The 19,818-nt window shown below is 41.3% G+C and overlaps 2 protein-coding genes across 2 annotated transcripts; one reads left to right on the forward strand and one right to left on the reverse strand.

Moving 5' to 3' along the window:
• Window positions 1-4,574: 4,574 nt before the first annotated feature.
• dnajc14 (DnaJ (Hsp40) homolog, subfamily C, member 14) lies at window positions 4,575-8,312 on the reverse strand. Its single transcript, XM_030777676.1, has 7 exons — window positions 7,012-8,312; window positions 6,817-6,915; window positions 6,469-6,575; window positions 6,086-6,205; window positions 5,595-5,755; window positions 5,354-5,456; window positions 4,575-5,094 (listed from the first exon to the last, which is right to left on the reverse strand). The coding sequence occupies exons 1-7, from the start codon at window positions 8,227-8,229 to the stop codon at window positions 4,782-4,784; spliced, it is 2,121 nt and encodes a 706-aa protein (XP_030633536.1). The 5' UTR covers window positions 8,230-8,312; the 3' UTR covers window positions 4,575-4,781.
• Window positions 8,313-13,441: 5,129 nt separating this feature from the next.
• On the forward strand, window positions 13,442-18,821 carry nab2 (NGFI-A binding protein 2 (EGR1 binding protein 2)). Its single transcript, XM_030778232.1, has 6 exons — window positions 13,442-14,356; window positions 15,122-15,261; window positions 16,201-16,246; window positions 16,629-16,746; window positions 16,975-17,160; window positions 18,721-18,821. The coding sequence occupies exons 1-6, from the start codon at window positions 13,442-13,444 to the stop codon at window positions 18,819-18,821; spliced, it is 1,506 nt and encodes a 501-aa protein (XP_030634092.1).
• The last annotated feature ends 997 nt before the right edge of the window (window positions 18,822-19,818 follow it).

Below are 19,818 nucleotides of genomic sequence, written 5' to 3' on the forward strand. Positions count from 1 at the left end.
TATATCCATAAATGTAATTATGCATTACTGTTCTAAAGGTCCAAATCTGTGGCATTATCATCAGTGTATACTGTAGGACTTTTGACTGACTGCACATTGTTGTGTTTATTTATAAAGTTGACAGGCTTATCTGTGCAATGGGGCATTTACCATGAAGCTGCCACCCTTAACAGACTGGCTCTTCTCTAAGTTACGACAAACAGAGAAACACAAGAACTACAGGTTTTTTATTATGTGTTGAGGTTTGTTTTAATAGTAGTTCCATGCACTTCCTCTGTCTTCTTTAAAACATAGGAAATGTCAAAGATGCCTATATTTGTCATGTATTCAAGACTGTCCAAAACATACAGGAATAAACAATGGTTGGACTATAACCAAAACATTGACTGTGATTTGCCGTTACCAAGAAAAAGTAACAATCACTGTGTGACAATCACTGAAAAAACATGCAGCTTGATGATGCTTTGTAATTTAAGTTGGAAAACAGGTCATCAAAGCTTTATTGAATACTTTCCATCATAAAGCTCCTTTACATTCCCAGTTATTTGGGTAGTCTGCAGTTATATTACATTCACCTCAGTATCATCATCCGCTATTGTACTATCATCCTTTACTGAGAACAGATATCAAGTTTTTTAAGGCAGCACAGTGAATATGATACATTCATGAAGCCATTCATAAGCAGTAAATGGATAATAGTGCAAGGCATGAAAGGACACACTGTACAACCTATAAAAACATTGTAATGATTACTGAAAACATTTTCATAAATGTGCATGTCAGCAACCACATGCAAACGAAATGAAACTGATTTGAATATGGAAATGAGTGATACAGACGATGTAGAGCTTAAATGGGTTTTTCAGGGCTCTAACATAGGATATCTCAAAGAAAGTGTTACAGAGAGGAGTTTTGTCCCCACCCTTCCCCCTCACCAAAATAAAATAAATATGTAAAAAAAATTAATATGTTAGTATGATTAAAAAAATTATATATATATATTTATATATATATGATGCTTTCTCCAGGTTCTCAGAATGTAGTGGAAAGAGAGAGAGAGAGAGAGAGAGAGAGAGGGAAAAAAAAAGACAGCAGCTTGAATAAAAGTGAGATGTTGGAGTCAGCTGTATCCAAGAAATGGCCTTTTTTGGGTAGGACCTCCTGTTCTCTTGCCACTTCACTGAGTCTCAGTGAGTTGCCAAAAGCCATCGAATAGAAAGAGGCCACACAACATGATTTTGTTAATAAAAGGTTCTGCTTTTACACTGATTTATAGTAAATACAAGATTATTCCATCAAAGGTTAAGAGGCAGAATAAGTGGAAAAGATCCTTGAAAGCTGGAATGTTCTGAGAATGTTTGCCCTACAAACTTATTGCCTATACACTGATTTCCAACTTTTATCATAAAATTACAGGGTTAGCCCAGTTTTCCTAGTATAACCTATAGACCAACTCAAAAGGTATCTATAACAAAGCACCGCCGGAAATGCACCCCAGCCTTTACCTCCGTTCTCAAGTTCACAGTTGAAATCTGCCTCAAAAGTAATCTGTGAACACAGGCTGACAAAGTGTAAACCCCAGTTCCTCAGCACTTCCCAGAATACGACCACACCACACAAAAGTCTCTTTCCACAACTTCAGTTATGTGCTCGTTCAATTGTTGTTACATTTTTCACCTGCTACTTGACCCTTTCTCGCAAGTTACTTTCAAAACTCACCACTCGTTTTTGTATTCCATAAATAGCATTAAACGATGCGCCGTAGCAGCTAAAATGATTTCAGTGTTGAACTATTTTTGTGCATATTTTTGTGTGTGTGGTTTCACTGTTTGTGTTCACATTAAATGTCAAATGTCAAAAACAAAAACACCCGTAATTCCCATATTTTAGTAAATCAACTTTATTGTGAAAAGAAAAGAAAACAAAACAAACAAAAAAAAAATTACAGCTGTAATTGTAATAAACTCTACATCCCAACTCATGCCAAAAAATAAGATGAACAAGTGTCCTGCACGAAATAATGCTAATGATTGTCAAGAGTTTTTTTTGTTTTTTTAATCAATATATACATTTTTTGCATATACTCAGAGAGATACTCAAGACCAAGTTCTTCTAGAATGTTCCTTCCATTAGCAAAAAGTTCTCACTGACACATCAACTTGTTCCTCTGGTCCTCCAGTTTACATTCTCACGTCAACAAGAGAATCTTTATGTCACTTGATGAGTGCAGAGAAATTAAATATTGTAGTAATGATCATATGTTCAGCAATAAAAAAAAAGAAAAAGATACGACTTCATTGATCTGATTTAACACATGCAACAAAAGCATCTTCTTTTCACCCATATAACTCAGTGTCCAGTACACGTGAAAGAGAGGACCTGTATATCTGCTGTTAATTCAAAGATATTTCTGTTCATCTCTCTTGAGACAGCATTGAGAAAGACAGTGAAGCTCTGAGGAAAAAAAAGAAAAAGAAAAGAAAAGAATGGCAATTCATAACTTATTAACTGAAAAAGAAAAAAAAAAGTTCTCTTAGGTTCTCTGCACCACCCTGTCCCCATCAGGTAAGCAGTGACAGTGGATCAGAACAGTTTAATACCAACATGGGCATGACATAAGCAGCTAATGTGAGTTCACATAGAGTTTGATCGCGAGCTTGCTGCTTGTTCTTTTGGCTCTAAAAGGGACTGTTGATCAGTTAGGACTAACCCTCTCTTAACTAACTACATAGAAGAGTCATACCACAAACAGTCCCTATATACCTTCAACATTTTTTTTAAAGTCACAATACCATTTGCATCAATAAACTCAGATTCACAGGGAAGAAATTTCTGGCAAAAAATCACATCTTAGCTCTTTGTAGGTAAACTTGGCCCTCTTCCCATTTGTCTTAGAACATAATCTACTGCCGATCTCCAGTACTTGTACTAGTACAGGTACTTGACCTCTAGTACTCTGTGTTATGTGTTTGTATTCACCGCTTCAAAAGGACATTCTTTTCAAAAGGACATTCTTTTAATTCTTTTCAATGCTCTGCATCTCCCATTATGTTCAACAAGCTGTCTTCTCTTTAACTGCTCAACTGACTGCATTTGATAGAAAAAGATTTCCAGGTATTCATCTTGCTTTTCCATGTTTTAAGTAAACACAGCGAAATGGTGACTATAAACTACCCTTACATGACATAATGTGACATAGAGAACTGATCAAATAAGCTGTCCACAAATTAAAAAAAAAAAAAAAAAAAAAAAAAGCTATCCTCTTACGACCAAGCTGTTAATGTTGTATTTTTTATGGTAGCAATTTGTCCAGAGGTGGCATTACACAGTCTGGTCAGAATATGAATCCTTTCTGGACTTTGTATATGTGTTAGCAAAATGATAAGATGACTTGTCGATTTCATATGACTTACAAACAAAGAAAAGAAATTGAACGAAGGGCGCAATTTATCAGATATATTTTCACTGCATTCAACACATGGACTGTGACAGTTATGAGACAAAGCATGGTGCGATTCCTCTTTGAAAAAATAATACTAACACAACAGAGATGCAAGCATCAGGTAAACACAAAGAGAAGGCCAACATGGAGCGTTATGGGCGGTGCACCTACACACAGTTCCAGGCAAGTGTTTCGTCTTAAAGTACAGGATGCATGTCAAGTCTCATATCATTTAAGCAAACTTCCATGATTCTATACAAATTTAAAAGAAAACAAAGCTAAGAAAGAAAATTTTTTTTTTTAATATATTTTCAATTTCATGAATACTACTCCCCAATCCTGAGTAGTTGTTCAAAGTGCTTCTCATTACAATTAAAAGGATCCTTAGAATCAATTTAAGAGAACTAGATAGTGAATACAGCTAGTGTCAAAGTCATACAGGCCTAGCTTTCAAACTCAGCACCAAACTCGGGACTGATTTTCTTTTCGAAACTATACCACACCTTTTGTAGTCTTAATTCAATCAAACTCAAAATAAATTCATTTAACACGAAAAAATTATTGACTTAATTGTAAACCAATGATGGAAACATTGAAACGGGTACACTGTTAAGCTCAGGGGAAATGGAAGAAAGTTACGTTGTAATCAGTTCTTTAACGTAAACTTCAAGTAAAGCAGAGTCGTGCTGCACTCTTTAGCCATTACTTCCAGAATTCACGGAATGTTAGGAATTCCAAACTGCCTACGAACGGTTTACAGTTTCTCTGCTAACGCACTGGTGCTGTGTATCTGAACATCCCTGAGGTGGTAGCATTCATGGTATTAAAACAAACAAAACAAAAACAAAACAAAAAAACACAACATATGAGATATATATATATATATATATATATATATATATACATACACATATATATCTCATGTAACTGCGTCTGTGTCTGTGTCAAATAAGCAAGAAAGACACTTGGCCAAAATATCTGCATGTAGCAATAAACTTACTGAATTAATGGCATGGAAACATTCTGTATCACAGAAAACAAAACAAAAAAAAAAGACTTCTTGATAAATACTTGTCTTTTTAGTTTTTTTTTTTCCTCTTCTTCATTTCTGTAAGCAAAATCTCTTCTTTCTTCTCTTCTCTGAGAGAATGGTGTCTTCTCTCTGGGACATGAGCGGAATTGAGGAACCCAAAACTGTTCTGTCCTCCTGAGCTTCAATCTGTCCTAAGACTCCGGTTCAAGTTGGTCACCCAAACGACTTCACATGGCAACAAACACACAGCGTCGTTTGTTACACCATTCTTCCTGCGTTTTCACGGCAACGTGTCGACGTCTGCGTTCACCGTTGAAAGGGTTTGCGGGCTTTCTTCTTTCTGCGTGGAGGTTTTGCCCCGTCGGTCCCGGTCCAATGTTCAGCGGGGTCACCTCTGTGCCCCCCCGGGCCAAAAAACCCTGTTTGTGGAGACGGCCCCCCAGGAAACGGACCTCCAGCCCCAGGGCCGGCGCCAGGGGGGTGGTGGGGAGATGCTCCCGGAGGGAAGAACCCCCCGTTGGCAGTGACGTCACTGGGATGCCCCCCCTGGAAGATGCGGTTAAAGAAGTCCTGCAGGTCTGCGGGGGAACCTGTGCCAGGCGGATGCTCTGGAGGACCTCTGTGATAGAGCACATGACATGACAGATCATTTTTAAGGACCGGTTACTGCCCAGACCCAGGAAGATCAGAATACATCCACTTTTAGAGGAGTGTTGTAATGCATTAAAAGACAGGTATGTTCAGAGGTACAGACAAAAGGGAACAAATGACCAGATTTATTAATACATGCATTGATTTGATTGAAGCTGATCGAGGTGAGATTTAAATACTCAACCTCATGACTGATAATTTTATAGATCGTAAAGATCTCCTGTTACCTGTGTCGGCTTGGGCCACTGTTACTCTTCGAGCCGAATGAGATGTGGTAGGGCACTCGGTGTGTGTCTGGAGAAATGCTAATCCTCTGGCAACCTGCCCATTCTGCAGACAACAAAAAGGTCGCAGCATTGAGAAACCAAAACAAGAATCTCTAAAACTACAGTGATACAGTAAACACAAGATCATACACAACGTCTTATCCACGCACTCAACGGACTAAATAAAACGTGGGCGTGGCACCTGTGATGTCATAGACTTTGCCGTCCATAAAGGCGAAGTAGGTGATACGCAGGCCCAGCATGCTGGACTCGGCCCAGAGATCGCCTTCCTCTGCCCCGTGTCTCTTATTACACTCAGCACAGAACCGCGCCTCGCTGGGCTCCCGGTCCATCTCAAACCTCCTTCATGACGAGACAGGAGGAAAAGCACATGACAGGCGGGGTTAGTCAGAACTCAAATTCATAGGCTTTTTGCAAAAAAGAATCACTCCCGTCTTTCTCAAGTTATAGTTACTCAAAGTGACTGCTCAGATATTGTCAAACATCAAATAAAATTCTTTAAGAGCGACAAAATGGGGAAAGGAAAGATAGCTTAAGTGATCATAAAAGTGTCTTCACCAAAGAAGCAACACTGGCTATACCGCTTCTATGTTGATAAATGACAGGGGCAGTAGAGCACAAGAAGAGAAGAGAATTAGGACTGTGGTGTGGATTTATATTATAATTACATACTTGTGTTTGCCTTCACATTTGGTACACATCATAGTGTTCATGGCTTCCTTCAGATCGTCCTGCAGCTTTGTCAGGAACTCGTTCATAGACCTGGAGAGCTCTGTGGCCGCCATTCGTTTCCTGCGTTAGCACGGAAACAAAGAACCTTCATTTCACATCCGACCTTCTCAAACAACTGGATCAGTGCAGGTAAACTTAAACAAGCACACACAGGGGAAAATATTTTCAAAATAGATAAGAAAATAAAAAGAGCAGATGGTGACAATTTAATCTCTTGTGGGTTTCATGTGTACCCTTAAAATCAGCATTCTCTCTGAACACTTCTCTCTGCACAGGCAAATCATGATCAAACTATATGGGTCGTGTCAGCAATTTATACTCACAGCTCATACTCTCGTCGTGTTTCTGGATTACTGACAATATCCCAGGCTGCTCTTAGGACTTTGAAGGCCTCCCCAGCACGGGGGTGTTTGTTTTTGTCTGGATGGACCTATGAAAGAGCCCAACACACAAACATTACACTCGCTCTGGTGCATCTGACATTGGAAGCACTTCAACAAGAGAACGAACCGTTTCAGTTTCAATGCCAATACTCTCAACTCTCTAGCAGAAATCCATTTAGGTAAATGCAATTTGTCAGTGTAGGCACAACAGACCTGGGTAGTTCTACGTGAAAACAAATGACCACTTCAGGTTTAAGTGCTAAACTAAAAGACCCTGTTTTAGCCCACCTGTACAGCCAGCTGTCGATAGGCCCTCTTAAGCTCAAACTCAGTGGCCTGAGGGTCCACCCCCAGCACAGCAAACGGGTCCAGCTCCTCCTCGGGCACCTGCCAAAAAACCAGTATCATAATTTTAGTCTAAATGTGCACATGGTTAAAACCATCTTGGTATTTCAGAGGAAATATAATTCCTTCGATCTGTACCTGGGCCAGTGCCAACAGCCTCTCTAGCTCTTGGCCAGGTTGATATTTTCCTGTGGCCACTCCAGAAGATTCTGAAGAGGTTCTGGAACCTCGCTTCTGGAACCACCCACAAATGCTCTCTTTGAATGCAGCTACTTTTTTCCAAGCCCAACAGTTCTGGAGGGCTGCCCACCATCGCTGCCCCCTCTCTCCACCGAGTCTCCTCAGCGTGCACTTGGTCCAATGGGTGCCTAGCAACAGTAGCCCGTGGAGGAGACCGAAACAGGAAACAACAGCTCGTTTGGCCCAGCTTGTCGACCTATTAGTCCACGCTAAAAGAGCTACACCTGAGAACCAGGTCCAGTCCAAGACACGCCTGACATCCTTTTTCAACCCTGGCAGGTCCGTGATCCGGAAAAGCAAGTATGACCCAAGATTGAAGAGTGAAATCCCGCCCGATTCTACCACAACTCCGCAGCGATGGGCGACAGAAACGATGAGCTCTACCACCATATGGATGCATGAAATACACCAGGGGCTAACGGATTCAGTAAGAAATTCTCGGCACACGGAGACCAGCTGAGATGCATTTTGCCTTCTTGCCCGACCACCTTGATGATGGTGATGGTAATTTCGCCGTCTGGTTTGTTTATGCTTGCTACCTCCAGATGACGAGACAGAATTTTTATACGAGGAGGAGGAAGAGGAGGAGAAGAAGGGTGACGTCCATGCCGCTGACTGATCGCCGGCCCCTGATCCTGATCCACTGTTCCTAGATCTGCCTCTCTTCCCTGTGGAATTCCGCGATCCGTACTCCCCGTTCAACCTGGGCTCTTTAGTGTCCTCTTTATCTCTCCTTGGATCGTCGCCAGTTCTTTCAATCTCACCATTTCTGTCTTGCTCCAAGTGGTCTGTCACCTCATCTTGTCTCACGGACTCATCAAGCTCTTCTTTACCTCTTGTGTCGTCTGCTTCCCCACCTGCAGAAACTTCCTGTGGGTCTGGCTCCACAGGGTTCTCAGAACCAACCTCAAATGAGTCCATGGTCTCCTCATTCATATCCACTTCCTGAGAGGCCCCTTCTATAGTTGTGGACTTCAGCAAGTGAGAAGGATGGGACCCGAAGATGGTATCTTCAGATGGGTGGACATGCACTGAGGAAACATCCTGTGGTCCATCAGGAGAAGTCCCACCCTCCATCTCGACCTGGTTCTTTCGCACAACCTCGTCATTGTCCATCTTGCTCCAAATGCCTAAAAAACCCAAAGCCCACTCTGCTGAGACAGAACGGTTTCAGGCATCCATTGTTTGTAGCAACAATGTCCCATGGGCTTCAAGAAGGCAACAGAGTCAGGCACAAATCAGTGCGTGTACCCATGATGCTGGGCAGTAACCATGGTTCCCTGTGAAGTAGTGAAATACAAGGCTCTCCATTCACGCTCTTGGATATCCTTCTCCACATTTAAAAAAAACAAGCATTTATATTTTGTCAGGGTTTAGTCCAACCTGTTGTGTGAAAAGAAGAAAATATATAACTCAATTGCAGCCCCTCCACTCAGTGACAGCCCACTAAGGGCTAAACATCATTAAAAAAAAAATCAGTTTCCAGCATATTCACCAATTAACAAAAGAGGGCTTCAGCCACTGCAAAGGCTGACACGCAAGAAACACAAAATCTTTGGTGTATCTTTCACAGGCCTATGACTCCCACACTGACACCAGAATTAGAAAAGGACGTGGCTCGGTTTATTACCGGCAGGTCAACTGAAATAAAACCATGTGACAACACACAAATGCTGACACTAAAAAGGCCAGTGTGTATTGACTGCGTTCTGTGAGGTGAATGTTGCCACCGTTCTAACACGCTAGATTCGTTCACTGGTAGATAACAAGAGAACAATGTAATTGAGTTGCAAGCAAAAACAAACATTAACAAACTTACAGCAAAATAAAACTTAGCAGCAGGCTATGCAACGTAGTTCAAACAGATCAAGTCTAAGTTATAACCGTCAACATACTAAGCTATAACCAAATAAAATTGTAAACACTTTGAGGAGAGGTCATTTGGTAGCAACCTGCTTTCAATAATGTTTTCCTGTGACAAAAACAAAACATGTATAATTTAACACTTAAATTGCACATGAAAAGGGGAAGGAGGCAGAGACAGATAAGACGTTCGGTTTGCCAGTAAGCTAGCCTGTGACATGCAAAAACATTGAACATGCTGCTTTCAACAAGCTAAAATCTCTACATAGGCGTACAACTTGCCTGCACACCAACAAGCCACAGGGCGAGATCTGAGTTTACAAGAATGCGTATTATGTCCTCACCATTCCTCGTTTTAAAACCCACTTTTCCTCAAAGGGGAGGCAAGATGACAAGAAAGTACAGCAGCTTTTCCTTTCGGTTACAGCTAGCTACTGCCCAATCCAGTCCAGGAAGCCACTCCAGCAAATTTAGGACCAATTAAGGAACTTCGTTGCGATTGCACTTGCCCACATTACAGCTGTAGCATGCTACGGTTTTATTGCGTTTCGTTCTAAATTTATCCTTCTTTTCAGAGAGGTGCTCCTTTTTTGGGTAACTTATGTTGATGTTTGCTACCGTTACTGTCCTTGTTGTTTGTCTTACCACTTTTCACTTCCGGGTGCAGCAGACATTTCATGAAAACTTGTGCGGAATCCTCGTCGCGCAGACATGGAGCAGATCTGCGCATTTTCACTGATCTTAAAACAAAACATGTCTACATGCAAGGAGTTTACATGGTATGCAGATCATTCAGTCTGCGCTAAGACGGCTTCAAGCACGTCACCTCGTTTCCGCTACAGTAACCCTTTGCTCGCCACAAAGAACCACAAAACGCCCAAAACACCAAAAACATCTACAAAGCGGAGCGCCCTCTGTTTCCCATGATCTGGAATCGACCGATCAGTGCCTGTAATTCGGTTATGGCTCATTCTGTGCTCGTGGAATCAGAATTAAATCGTCATGAAATACCTGAAATACAAGAATTGCAACATTGCATTAAATGCCCTGCTGACCTTAAGGAAACCTTGGGCGTTATTGAGGAGGACGGTCTTGCTGGTTTTCATGTAAACCAAACACAGTAGTCTCTAATTGACAGAAGAGTACAATCCTGTTCCCCAGGTAAAAATACTTAAATACCTTGTATTTAAGATGAGGACATAAAGCAACATGACTTTGGCTCTCCAGAGCTGGATTTGGGCACTCCTACTCTACATAAAATCTCAGGAAGAACTATGGAAAACTGAAACACTGCATAAACAGCTGAGATGACAACCCTGAACAAAAATGAACCATAAAACAATCAATGCCCAGTTGCCTTACTCTGAGACACATGCATAACCCAGTCAATGTCAGTATGTGTTCCCAACAGGCTGTTAACAAAATACTGTTTTATTTTCACATACGTATGCTGTCAAAGCTCCATCTGCGTTGTTAATGGCAGCTTAATCTTTAGTATTCAGATATTAAAAGCATATTAAAGGGTTGTCCATTTGTCTGCAGAATAAATGTAAAGCATCTGATAAAATCACACAGCAAACAACATTCTTAAGGGAGACTGCTCATTCCCCTCTGCTTGCAACTACCAGTCTTTGATTGACAGCAGATGCCAGTGTAGCAATTAGATGGGAACTGTACCACCACCCACTAGAGAGAACATAATCACAGGTGACTCAGAATCTCACTCAGTAAATGTGACACAACTAAGATCTGAAGAGTAAACTTGTTCCCAACAGAGGAGTGAAAAGTGACACAGGGGACACTGAAATGACATCTGTAATATTTATGAGCCTGTTGGATTTGCTTAAGAAAGGCTTTTTTTCCTTTAAAAAAAAGGTTGGATAATGCTTGTCAGTCAAAATAAAAGAACAAAACAATCCAAAAAAACCCTAATCATTAACTGGTCTTTTGGAAGACTCGTGTCAGATGTGGCAGCATTGATAAACCTTCACCTGTATTTTCTGCTGACTTTTTTCGCTGTAAAAAAAACATTAACATGTTGCTCCCATACATCTTAAATTAACATGGGACTGAGCCAACCCTTAACACGGGCCATTCTAAAGAGTTATTTCCGTAGCAAGCATCATTCGGGGAAAACTACTGTCTTTATACTGGTATTGGTATTTTAGCAACTTCAGCATTAGACATGAGACCAGTCTGACCAGGAAAAACAACTCATTCACGAACTAAACACGGACTGTCCGATCTGAACAAGCATCTCATTCATTCAACTGCCTCTATCTTAAAATAGCCTTTGATCAAGTTTCGTCAGTTCTTTGTGCTGATCTAGCCCCTGCAAACACGACGAGTCTCAGAACAGGCGAACGATTCTGAAAACACACCGATATCGTGGCTAGTTATTCAAGACGACTTTGGGTAGCATTTTTGGCCATATGTAGTTTAGGCCAAATGAGGCTATTTGTAAACAAGATGAACGCACAGAATCGTAAAAAAAAAATAATGACTCATCCCATGATGTTTCATAACTGTGTATGTTTAAGAAAAAACAGCGGTTAAAATTTCTTGAACAATTTGAATGCACATTTTACGAGTTCGTCGGCATGCCTTCACACCCATGCCTAACCCTTATCCAACAGACGTAGGTGGAGTACAATGAAGTACTGTCCTCATGTGTTATCATGGCTTCCTCTTAGCTCTATCTCTCATTGTTACAGCGGCTTACTCAACACAATTCAGCATAATTAAACTATTGTCAATTTCACATAATAATTTATTTAAACCGAGTCTTGCTCAAAATACATGTAATAACATATGTCGCATCGATTGTCGACCCAGTTCAAAATGCAAACTGTACAGATAGGCTGTTGCATCACCAGGGGAATCCCACCGGTTCTATCTGCGTCACGCCTCGAATCTTAACCGATCGGGAAAGCCCGACTGCTTCCCTTCTGAGGCGTTTCCATAGTACACGTCAGAGGTACGATGTAACGGCCTGTTAAACGTTAGAATCAGCACTTGTTGTTAACTAAACCACCAATGATTTTACGATTCACATTGTTAAGTTTTATGTATGACCAGGCAATCTAAGTCGATTGCTTTGACAGACTATTTAGCGGGCACACAACCATGCTTAAGTGCCGGGGTGCATGACCCATTAAAACGTAGCCAACCACACACATTTGATGGGTGATATTTAAAAAATTAGAAAATTATTTAATAAACCTTTACGTTGAGAAACCCCCATCCACACCCCCATTTTGAATACCGCCTCTCTACCGGGAGAGGAAAGCTCTTTTTCGGTCAGATGGCGTGCCGCAACCCGCCCACAGATTTCTCGCACCCACACAGCCTGCAAAAAGACTGTCATTAACAATACGACAACTGCCAGCAGAAGCAGACAACTGCATTGCGTTCAGGGACTTAAAACTGGGATTAACCTGATATTCTGAAGTATATTTCAATGTCACAAAAATACGGCGTATTTGGCTAAAACCCAAACGCATATCGATTAGGAATCAAGTTTTTCTTAACCTTTAGGCTACTTCTCGGGGAAGCGCAGTTAACCTACATGGAACGCCTTAGATATATTCGTTCACACGTAAAGAAGACAAAACAAAATATTTAACTGGGAAGTCGAGTGGTGATATAATTTAGCGAATTAAACATAGTTTTGAAAGGGACTATATACAGACAAAAGGCAGATTACGCTCAGAGGCATTTGAACATAAGACCAAAACGCAAGTGTCTGTTCTCCCTTCTGCCCGAATCCGCGTTGGGACCTGTACGAGGTAAGAACATTTGCTGAGGAATTTTCACTGTACAGTGTATACTTAATTGTTTTTTGATCATGTATCATGTACATTTTTGGTCCGGAGAGACACAAGAACTCATGCGCTGTGTTTGGTGTACTTTACGGGGATTTCAACAGTTTATTGTTAAGAATTCAACAGTCAAAACCCAACTCTTATCTAAAATCATTCTTTGACTCAAGTACATCAAGAGAATTTCTGACACGTATTGAAAAATCCATCGCAAGATACAACGTTCGCTTTTTTTTAAAAAAGAAAATTACTCAACATTAATTATTGTGTTGTTGCAGCTGCACCTTTTCCACTAGCTGTAAATTAATTCTTGCATTTTTTTAAAGATAACTAAGGAAGCTTCTAGGACAGTACATCTTTGTGGACTACAGAGCAGTTAACACATAGCTAGAAAGAATTTCAAAGCATCTGTTATACTAACGTATTTCTTTTTATCTGTCCCATTACTGGCACTCTCAGCATTTACAGCACAACGAACTGTATTATAATAATATCTGGATGAAATGAATTGGACCAGGGTGTAGTTTTTAATTGTTTCAACTGTCATGTTGCCATTGTTTACATTTTCATGAGCTGTCATTGGCACTTTGTGTGGCACTGCTAACTGAGCCCTCTGTTCCTGTGGAAAACAGCCTGGCAGCAGCATGTCACTGCCGCGAACACTAGGTGAGCTCCAGCTCTACCGGGTTCTACAGAGGGCCAATTTGCTTGCGTACTATGACACCTTCATCCAGCAGGGAGGTGACGATGTGCAACAGCTGTGCGAAGCTGGTGAGGAGGAGTTTCTTGAGATCATGGCCTTGGTTGGCATGGCGACTAAACCGTTGCATGTGCGGCGCCTGCAAAAGGCCTTACGGGACTGGGCAGCGAACCCCACTGTCTTCAACCAGCCATTGGCCACCAACGTGGCCCACACAGGCATTCCCTTGTTGAAGATCGACAGTACAGGTGCAGGAGGAACTGGCTCCTTAGGGTCTAGAAAATTACTGAGCAACGGCCAGCCAGGATCACCTTGTGACAGGGAGGAGCGAGGATCGTGCCTCACACCGTTAAGGGACACTAACAGCCCTCGGAGCCCCTGTTCCCAGGCTTCCCCGTTGCCCCCAGACCCTTTGTATCGGGACAAACTCTCCCCAATGGACCCTCATTGGCTCAGCCCCGACCTGGACACATGTGGAGGAACAGAGGAGGACCAGTCCAGCCCCCCACTCCCCCTCACCGTTCACTCCCGTCCTGCAGGTCCCTCCACACCTCCTGCCTCCTCCTCTTCCTCCGCGTCCTCAGCCACATCTCCCTGGCCTGGCGGTCAGCTGGATCCAGAGACGGTGAGGGCAGTAGGGGAAAGCGTGGACCGGCTCCTCAGGACCATGCCCCGAGCTGACCCTGGGGAGGTGCACACTCTGCTTAGGCTCAATAAGAAAATGGCCAAGACAGTGGGTCACATCTTCAGCTCAGATCTGCAAGAACGCAACAAAGAAGAGGAGATCCGCAAGTACAGCCTCATCTATGGGCGTTTTGACTCCAAAAGGAGAGAGGGAAAACAGCTCACCCATCATGAGGTAAGGTGTCTTTTCCACCATGATTCAAGATTCCTTTATTGGTACATCCCATTATACAAGTATAAGAGAGTAAAATGCTTGGATTTCAAGCAACCGAATGCTCGTCTTTTCAGACTTTTTTTCCCCCTGCGCTGAGATTTATCCTCCTAAATTTTTACTAGGACTTTTTTCATAGAAAAAGTTTTACACTTGATGGGGATATATTGTTAGCTGTCTTCTGGTCAAGATCAATATACTCTTGTATGTCACTCTGGATAAGAGCTTCAGCTAAGTAAACAAAATTGGAATTGGAATTGGAATTGGAATGAAGGGATGCACAGGACAGTTCAGTGGAAGTCCATTGTTAGACAAGTCCACTGGTCCTCCTGTTCTTGTTAGGCTTATTAGCAACTGAACAGTTACGATTTTGTGCTCACGGGGTTAATCTAACTAATATTTGGTGTCATTCCGTGGGAAGGTGTTGATGAATAAGCTGGCTGATAATTCATCACTAACGTTATTTTGTTAGAAGAAACAATACCCTTATCATTACCTAAGCTAACTGTCTTTCTATCTAATTATCCTGGACCTTCTAAAAACAAGCAATAGCATACGCATGTCATTAGTCACTGTGTTTAATATCCCTGTCTTCAGTGATCAGTGTCTACTAAACGTCTACTGAACACATTGTGTTTTGCTTGTTATTAACACAACAGGTTTAGAAATAGAATTTTCCTGCTAACTGCACTCCACTGGTTCAATGGTCTTGTTTTCAACTGTGTTCAGATGATCATCAATGAAGCAGCTGCCCAGTTCTGCATTCGTGACAATGCCCTGTTGTTAAGAAGAGTTGAACTCTTCTCATTGGCCAGGCAGGTGGCAAGAGAGTGTGCCTATACATCCACACTTAAACACACCAGGTCAGAGTGACAATTCTTTCATTTTAAAGTTTTGTTTCTTTCTTTCTTTGGCCCTGCACATTTTCAAACCTCAAAGCTTGCTTACAATGTTAAAATACCAACAGAGATTTCAAATGATCTAACACTGTGTGCTTATTTACCTGTATTATATATCATGCAGTTACTTAAAGCTCAACATTACAAATTTCAGATGAGCTCATTTCCTACCTCACAGCTGCTTAAGGGGGTTTGTTATCGAGTAACTACTACGTTCTTACTACTGTGGCATTTGTAAAGCGATTTTCTTGCTCTTACTCATTCGAGGTGTGAATGGAGGTCACTCATATAGGCCATTCTCACTCTCACTATCTAAGCGTATCTACAGTAAGAGTGTGCCATTAACTGTATCCCAAGTGCCCGCTGGAAAGCTATTGTTTGAGCATTCTTTTCTCAACCTTGATGTCAAACAATGACACATGCTACGATTAAAAAGTGGGCTTGCATTGTATAGACCCTAAGATGTGTATGCTGTGAATGCATCCTGTGCAAGCTGCTTACATGCCTGCAACAAACAGACGAGAATGGGCTTCCATAGACCAGTAGCTGAACAAACCAACGAGCACAGCTCTCAGTCTAAAAAACAAGAATAAAAACAACAACAAAAAGACCCACACGCAAACAAGGACAACAAAAATATTTTTAGAAAAGAGGCAGTCCCGTATGAAAATAGTCCACATGAAATCAGAAATAATTGAAAACCATTACCTCAGGCGCCAAATTAAGATAAAGAATTTTGCTCTTGGTGGCTGGCTGCTGAGAGCAAGAGAAAAAACAAAACGAAACTACGGGATGTAACATTTATACTGGAACTTGTAGACTTAAAATGACCGTTAAGGTGTCAGTGGGTGAGGAAAGTACAGTCTTAAAGAGTCAAGTTTGACTGTTTCATTATGGCCACAGGCTAAGCACAGAGGACAGCACTGCCCACGTTCAGAAGAGAATCAAACATGAGGTGTGTATTCTGTGAAGTTTTCAGAATTATTTTTCATTCTATCACACTGAATATTCTATTGTATAATGATCACTTTTTTTTAAACGTTATAATGTAAACAAGGATTAATGTTAACTGTTCACTGGATGATTTACAGGGTTGTGGTTTCCAACTGTAAAAATATTAAAAATGTACATGTGTGAACTTAATCAGATTTGTGTATTTTATAATCTCATTTTATGTTGCCCTTTTAGTTGATTGATTGGTACAAATGATACGGGAAGTAGGAGACTGTTTATCTCTGACTTTGAAAGAAAATGAATCCATAACTGATATGAAGATATGAAAGATTCTTAGACACAGGTCATTGCCATTAAACTTCTGAAAACTTTTGTTTTCACAGGCTACAGATTCAGAAAGCCGAGGACTAGAGGGGGCAGAAGTCATAGGTCATGGTCACCTTAGATCAGTGACAGATGAGGACAGCTTATCTGGAGAGAGTTTGGACAGTTTAACGCAAGGTATGACGATGTTTATTCATCTTCGACAACGGAAGGGGAAACAAGTAAGCTGTTCTGTCATGCATCTGATATCATCTGTTGTTACCACTTCACTAAGCAAGACCACACACATCATGTTTTTCATCGTCAGACATTTCATGGGGTTTTTTAAATGTATATTACATAAACCGTCATGGCTTTATGGAAAGATTACGAGGCATGTCTGTCTAATTCTGTCTGTCTTGTTAGACATAGGCCCTCAGTTCAACCCCTCCTCATCCCCCCGCCCCCTCACCGACAACACTGGCCCTGTCAGCTGGAGCCGCCAACTCATGCAACAAACGCTCATGGATGAGGGCCTACGATTGGCTAGAATGGTGTCACATGACCACATGGGCAAGGTCAGCCTAGGGTCAGAGAAGAGACAGACTTCAGGTGACTACAACAATATTATGATGAATTAAAGATACTGTTAATGTTGCTGCTAATGTTAATGTACAATGCTGACCTGCTCTGATATATGATAGACTGGTGGAAACTGAGAAACAAAGGAAGGGCTTTCAAGTAGTGGTCTCAGACTGTCTGCCAAATAGTTGTTAAGTTTTCTAAAAGACTTTGTGATGATGGTGATGAGATGATGGTCTACACCACCTCTGAAAAAAAAAAAACAGTCAAAGAGAAAGTGTGGAAAATGGATGGCTGGTCTCAAGTTAAACAGGAATTTTGATTTCAAAGTGAATGACATTTAGTAAAATTGAGCCTGACACACACTAGCAATTTTCATTGAAGAGAGTCAAAAAAAAAAAAAAAAAGGGAGGAGTGTGTGTTTCCCTGTGGAGTTATGCAGAGATATACACATCAATTTTACAGATTCTCTGGAAACCTGCAAGAACTACAAAGGTGCACTCAAAAAGAAACAACAGTTTGCAAATGTCCTTTCCAATGTGAGCATCTTCTGAAGTCAGCAGAATGTTGTCACCAAGGGGGGATGGAGAAAGCGAGGGAGAGAGAGAGAGAGAGAGAGAGAGAGAGAAACTGTGGGGGTGGATGGGGCCACAGGAAGTGCTGTGGGGGTGTTAATTTGGAAGCCCCCTCTCCCTCTTTGACGTCAAAGCTTATAAAAATGTGTGAGTGGAAGGCGGGATGGATGGATGAGGGAGGGGGCGAGCATGTGGGAGGGAGTGAGAAGGGCGTTGCATTGACTCATAGAACGACAGAGTAAAAATAAAACATGTGGGCAGGGAAATGGTACAGTCTCTTTTTTTTTTTTCTCTTTCCCACTACTTCAGAAGAAAGGGGAAAATAATCACAAGGCCTAACAAGTGTTTAAATTCAGTGTAATGTTCCTTTTCTGCTTCCATTTTCTCTCTCTCTCTCTCTCTCTCTCTCTCTCTCTCTCCGCTCACTCCCATTTTCTGTTTCTCTTCAGCAGAAAATGTTTCAGTATAGTGTGTGTCCCCTCTTGCTCTCTCTCTCTCACTTCCTCCTTTCTCCTTCTCTTTCTCTGTCATTGTTTGTTACAGTCCCCTTCACTGTCCTTTATCTCTGTTGTTTCTGGGTACCATTATACTCATATGCTAAAGCACTGTCAAACTCCGTGAGAGTCTCCTGCAGAGAGACTAAAATTTGCCTTAATGTCAGAGTACTACTTAACAGAGCCTTACTGCTCTAAGAGAGGACAAGCACTAATAAACCTCTACCTGATTCAAACTAATGAGATAACTGCCTGGTTATGGAGAGGACTAAATATATCATATAGGACGTCATTTGAGTGTCTGCACTGTGGATAAATCTGAGAGGCTGGAGCGGGTATAAGAAGTGCAGTGAGTGACTCTGGCTTGAGTTTGCTGCTGTATTGCATGTATTTGTCTGGCCTTTTCAAATCTACTTGAAAGCTCGTGGAGAAAGAACAAAGAAGCCTTTTTTTATTTTGGCATAGGACACAAAGCCACTTGTATAATAGCTAAAAAAAACCTGTCTTCTTCCTCTTTACAGAGCTGGATGGTAAAGTGCCTGAGAGGAAAGGATGTAGTGGCACACAGAGAAGCGGAAGCCCTGGAAGCACCAAAGATGACTCTGATAACAGTGGAAAGTGAACAGCCTTAATGTAAAATGACCTTTCCATTCAACTCAGGTCCTAGAGGGCTACTGCAAACCAGCAGAGGTCTCAGCTTCATTAATTATGACTATGGTCGTCTTGTTTGGAGTAGCGAAATGTATCATATCACTATTCTTTTTTTTTTTTTTTTTGTAAAAATGCACATTGTATTAATTTTTGTACAGATATAAGAATAGGCAGAATTGTTGGTACAAAGTGAAAATACTGATCAATGCTTATGCTTATTAGTTCAGTGAATTACTGTACATCCTGGAGAGTTGTGACCTGGGACCAATGACATCATTCCACAATCTACCACAATCTACACAATTTACCTCTACATACGTCAGAATCAATATGTGTTGTTTGAGTTCTCCTCCCACTGCTGACATAGGGTCAGTTCCCAGATTACACTGAATACATTATAAAGCAGCATTGATGAAGTCTGATCCTAGACCAGCTCTTAGGTTTAATTTTTAGGATTAATTTGTCTGTTGATGTCTATTCATAGACCAAAAAGAAACAGGTGTATCAGTAGCCACGCTGAAGGAAACCCCTTTTTTTCTCCAGACCCACTTCACTTACAGTCATTCTCCCTGTTTACACCTCAACCGAACTGATCCAGATTATATGGTCTGTGCTCATATGGTCTGTGCTCTGATGCAGTACTGTAAAACAAAACAATCTTGTTGTAAGAATGACACTTGACATAGCACGGCATGAGAATGCATGACACTGTACTTGTTAAACACAATTTGATATCTGATGGAACACTTGTGTCACCCAGCAGAAGTTAATTATGGAGCAAAAGATGTTCTATTGTATCAAGTGAAAATATTTTACCATTAACAAATGCCGTTTCCTGTAGAAGCGCTCTTCAAAATTCCAATCATGAGCATGCATCCAGTTCACAACAAATTTGTCCACAACAGACTACTCTGAACATGTGATGTACCATGGGGTAACTTAGTTATTTTGCCCCGACATATTTGTTG

Source organism: Chanos chanos, chromosome 6 (genome assembly GCF_902362185.1).
Source record: "Chanos chanos chromosome 6, fChaCha1.1, whole genome shotgun sequence".
NCBI classification, from domain to species: domain Eukaryota; kingdom Metazoa; phylum Chordata; class Actinopteri; order Gonorynchiformes; family Chanidae; genus Chanos; species Chanos chanos.

Bases quoted from the DNA above. Each gene is read 5' to 3' on its own strand.
- dnajc14 (XM_030777676.1), bottom strand. From the start codon at position 8,229: ATGGACAATGACGAGGTTGTGCGAAAGAACCAGGTCGAGATGGAGGGT. The intron at 6,916-7,011 runs GTACAGATCGAA...GTTTTTTGGCAG, and splicing joins GGCTGTTGGCACTGGCCCAG to GTGCCCGAGGAGGAGCTGGA. The intron at 5,756-6,085 runs GTATGTAATTAT...CTCGTCATGAAG, and splicing joins AAATGTGAAGGCAAACACAA to GAGGTTTGAGATGGACCGGG.
- nab2 (XM_030778232.1), top strand. From the start codon at position 13,442: ATGTCACTGCCGCGAACACTAGGTGAGCTCCAGCTCTACCGGGTTCTA. The intron at 14,357-15,121 runs GTAAGGTGTCTT...AACTGTGTTCAG, and splicing joins AACAGCTCACCCATCATGAG to ATGATCATCAATGAAGCAGC. The intron at 15,262-16,200 runs GTGACAATTCTT...CCACAGGCTAAG, and splicing joins CTTAAACACACCAGGTCAGA to CACAGAGGACAGCACTGCCC.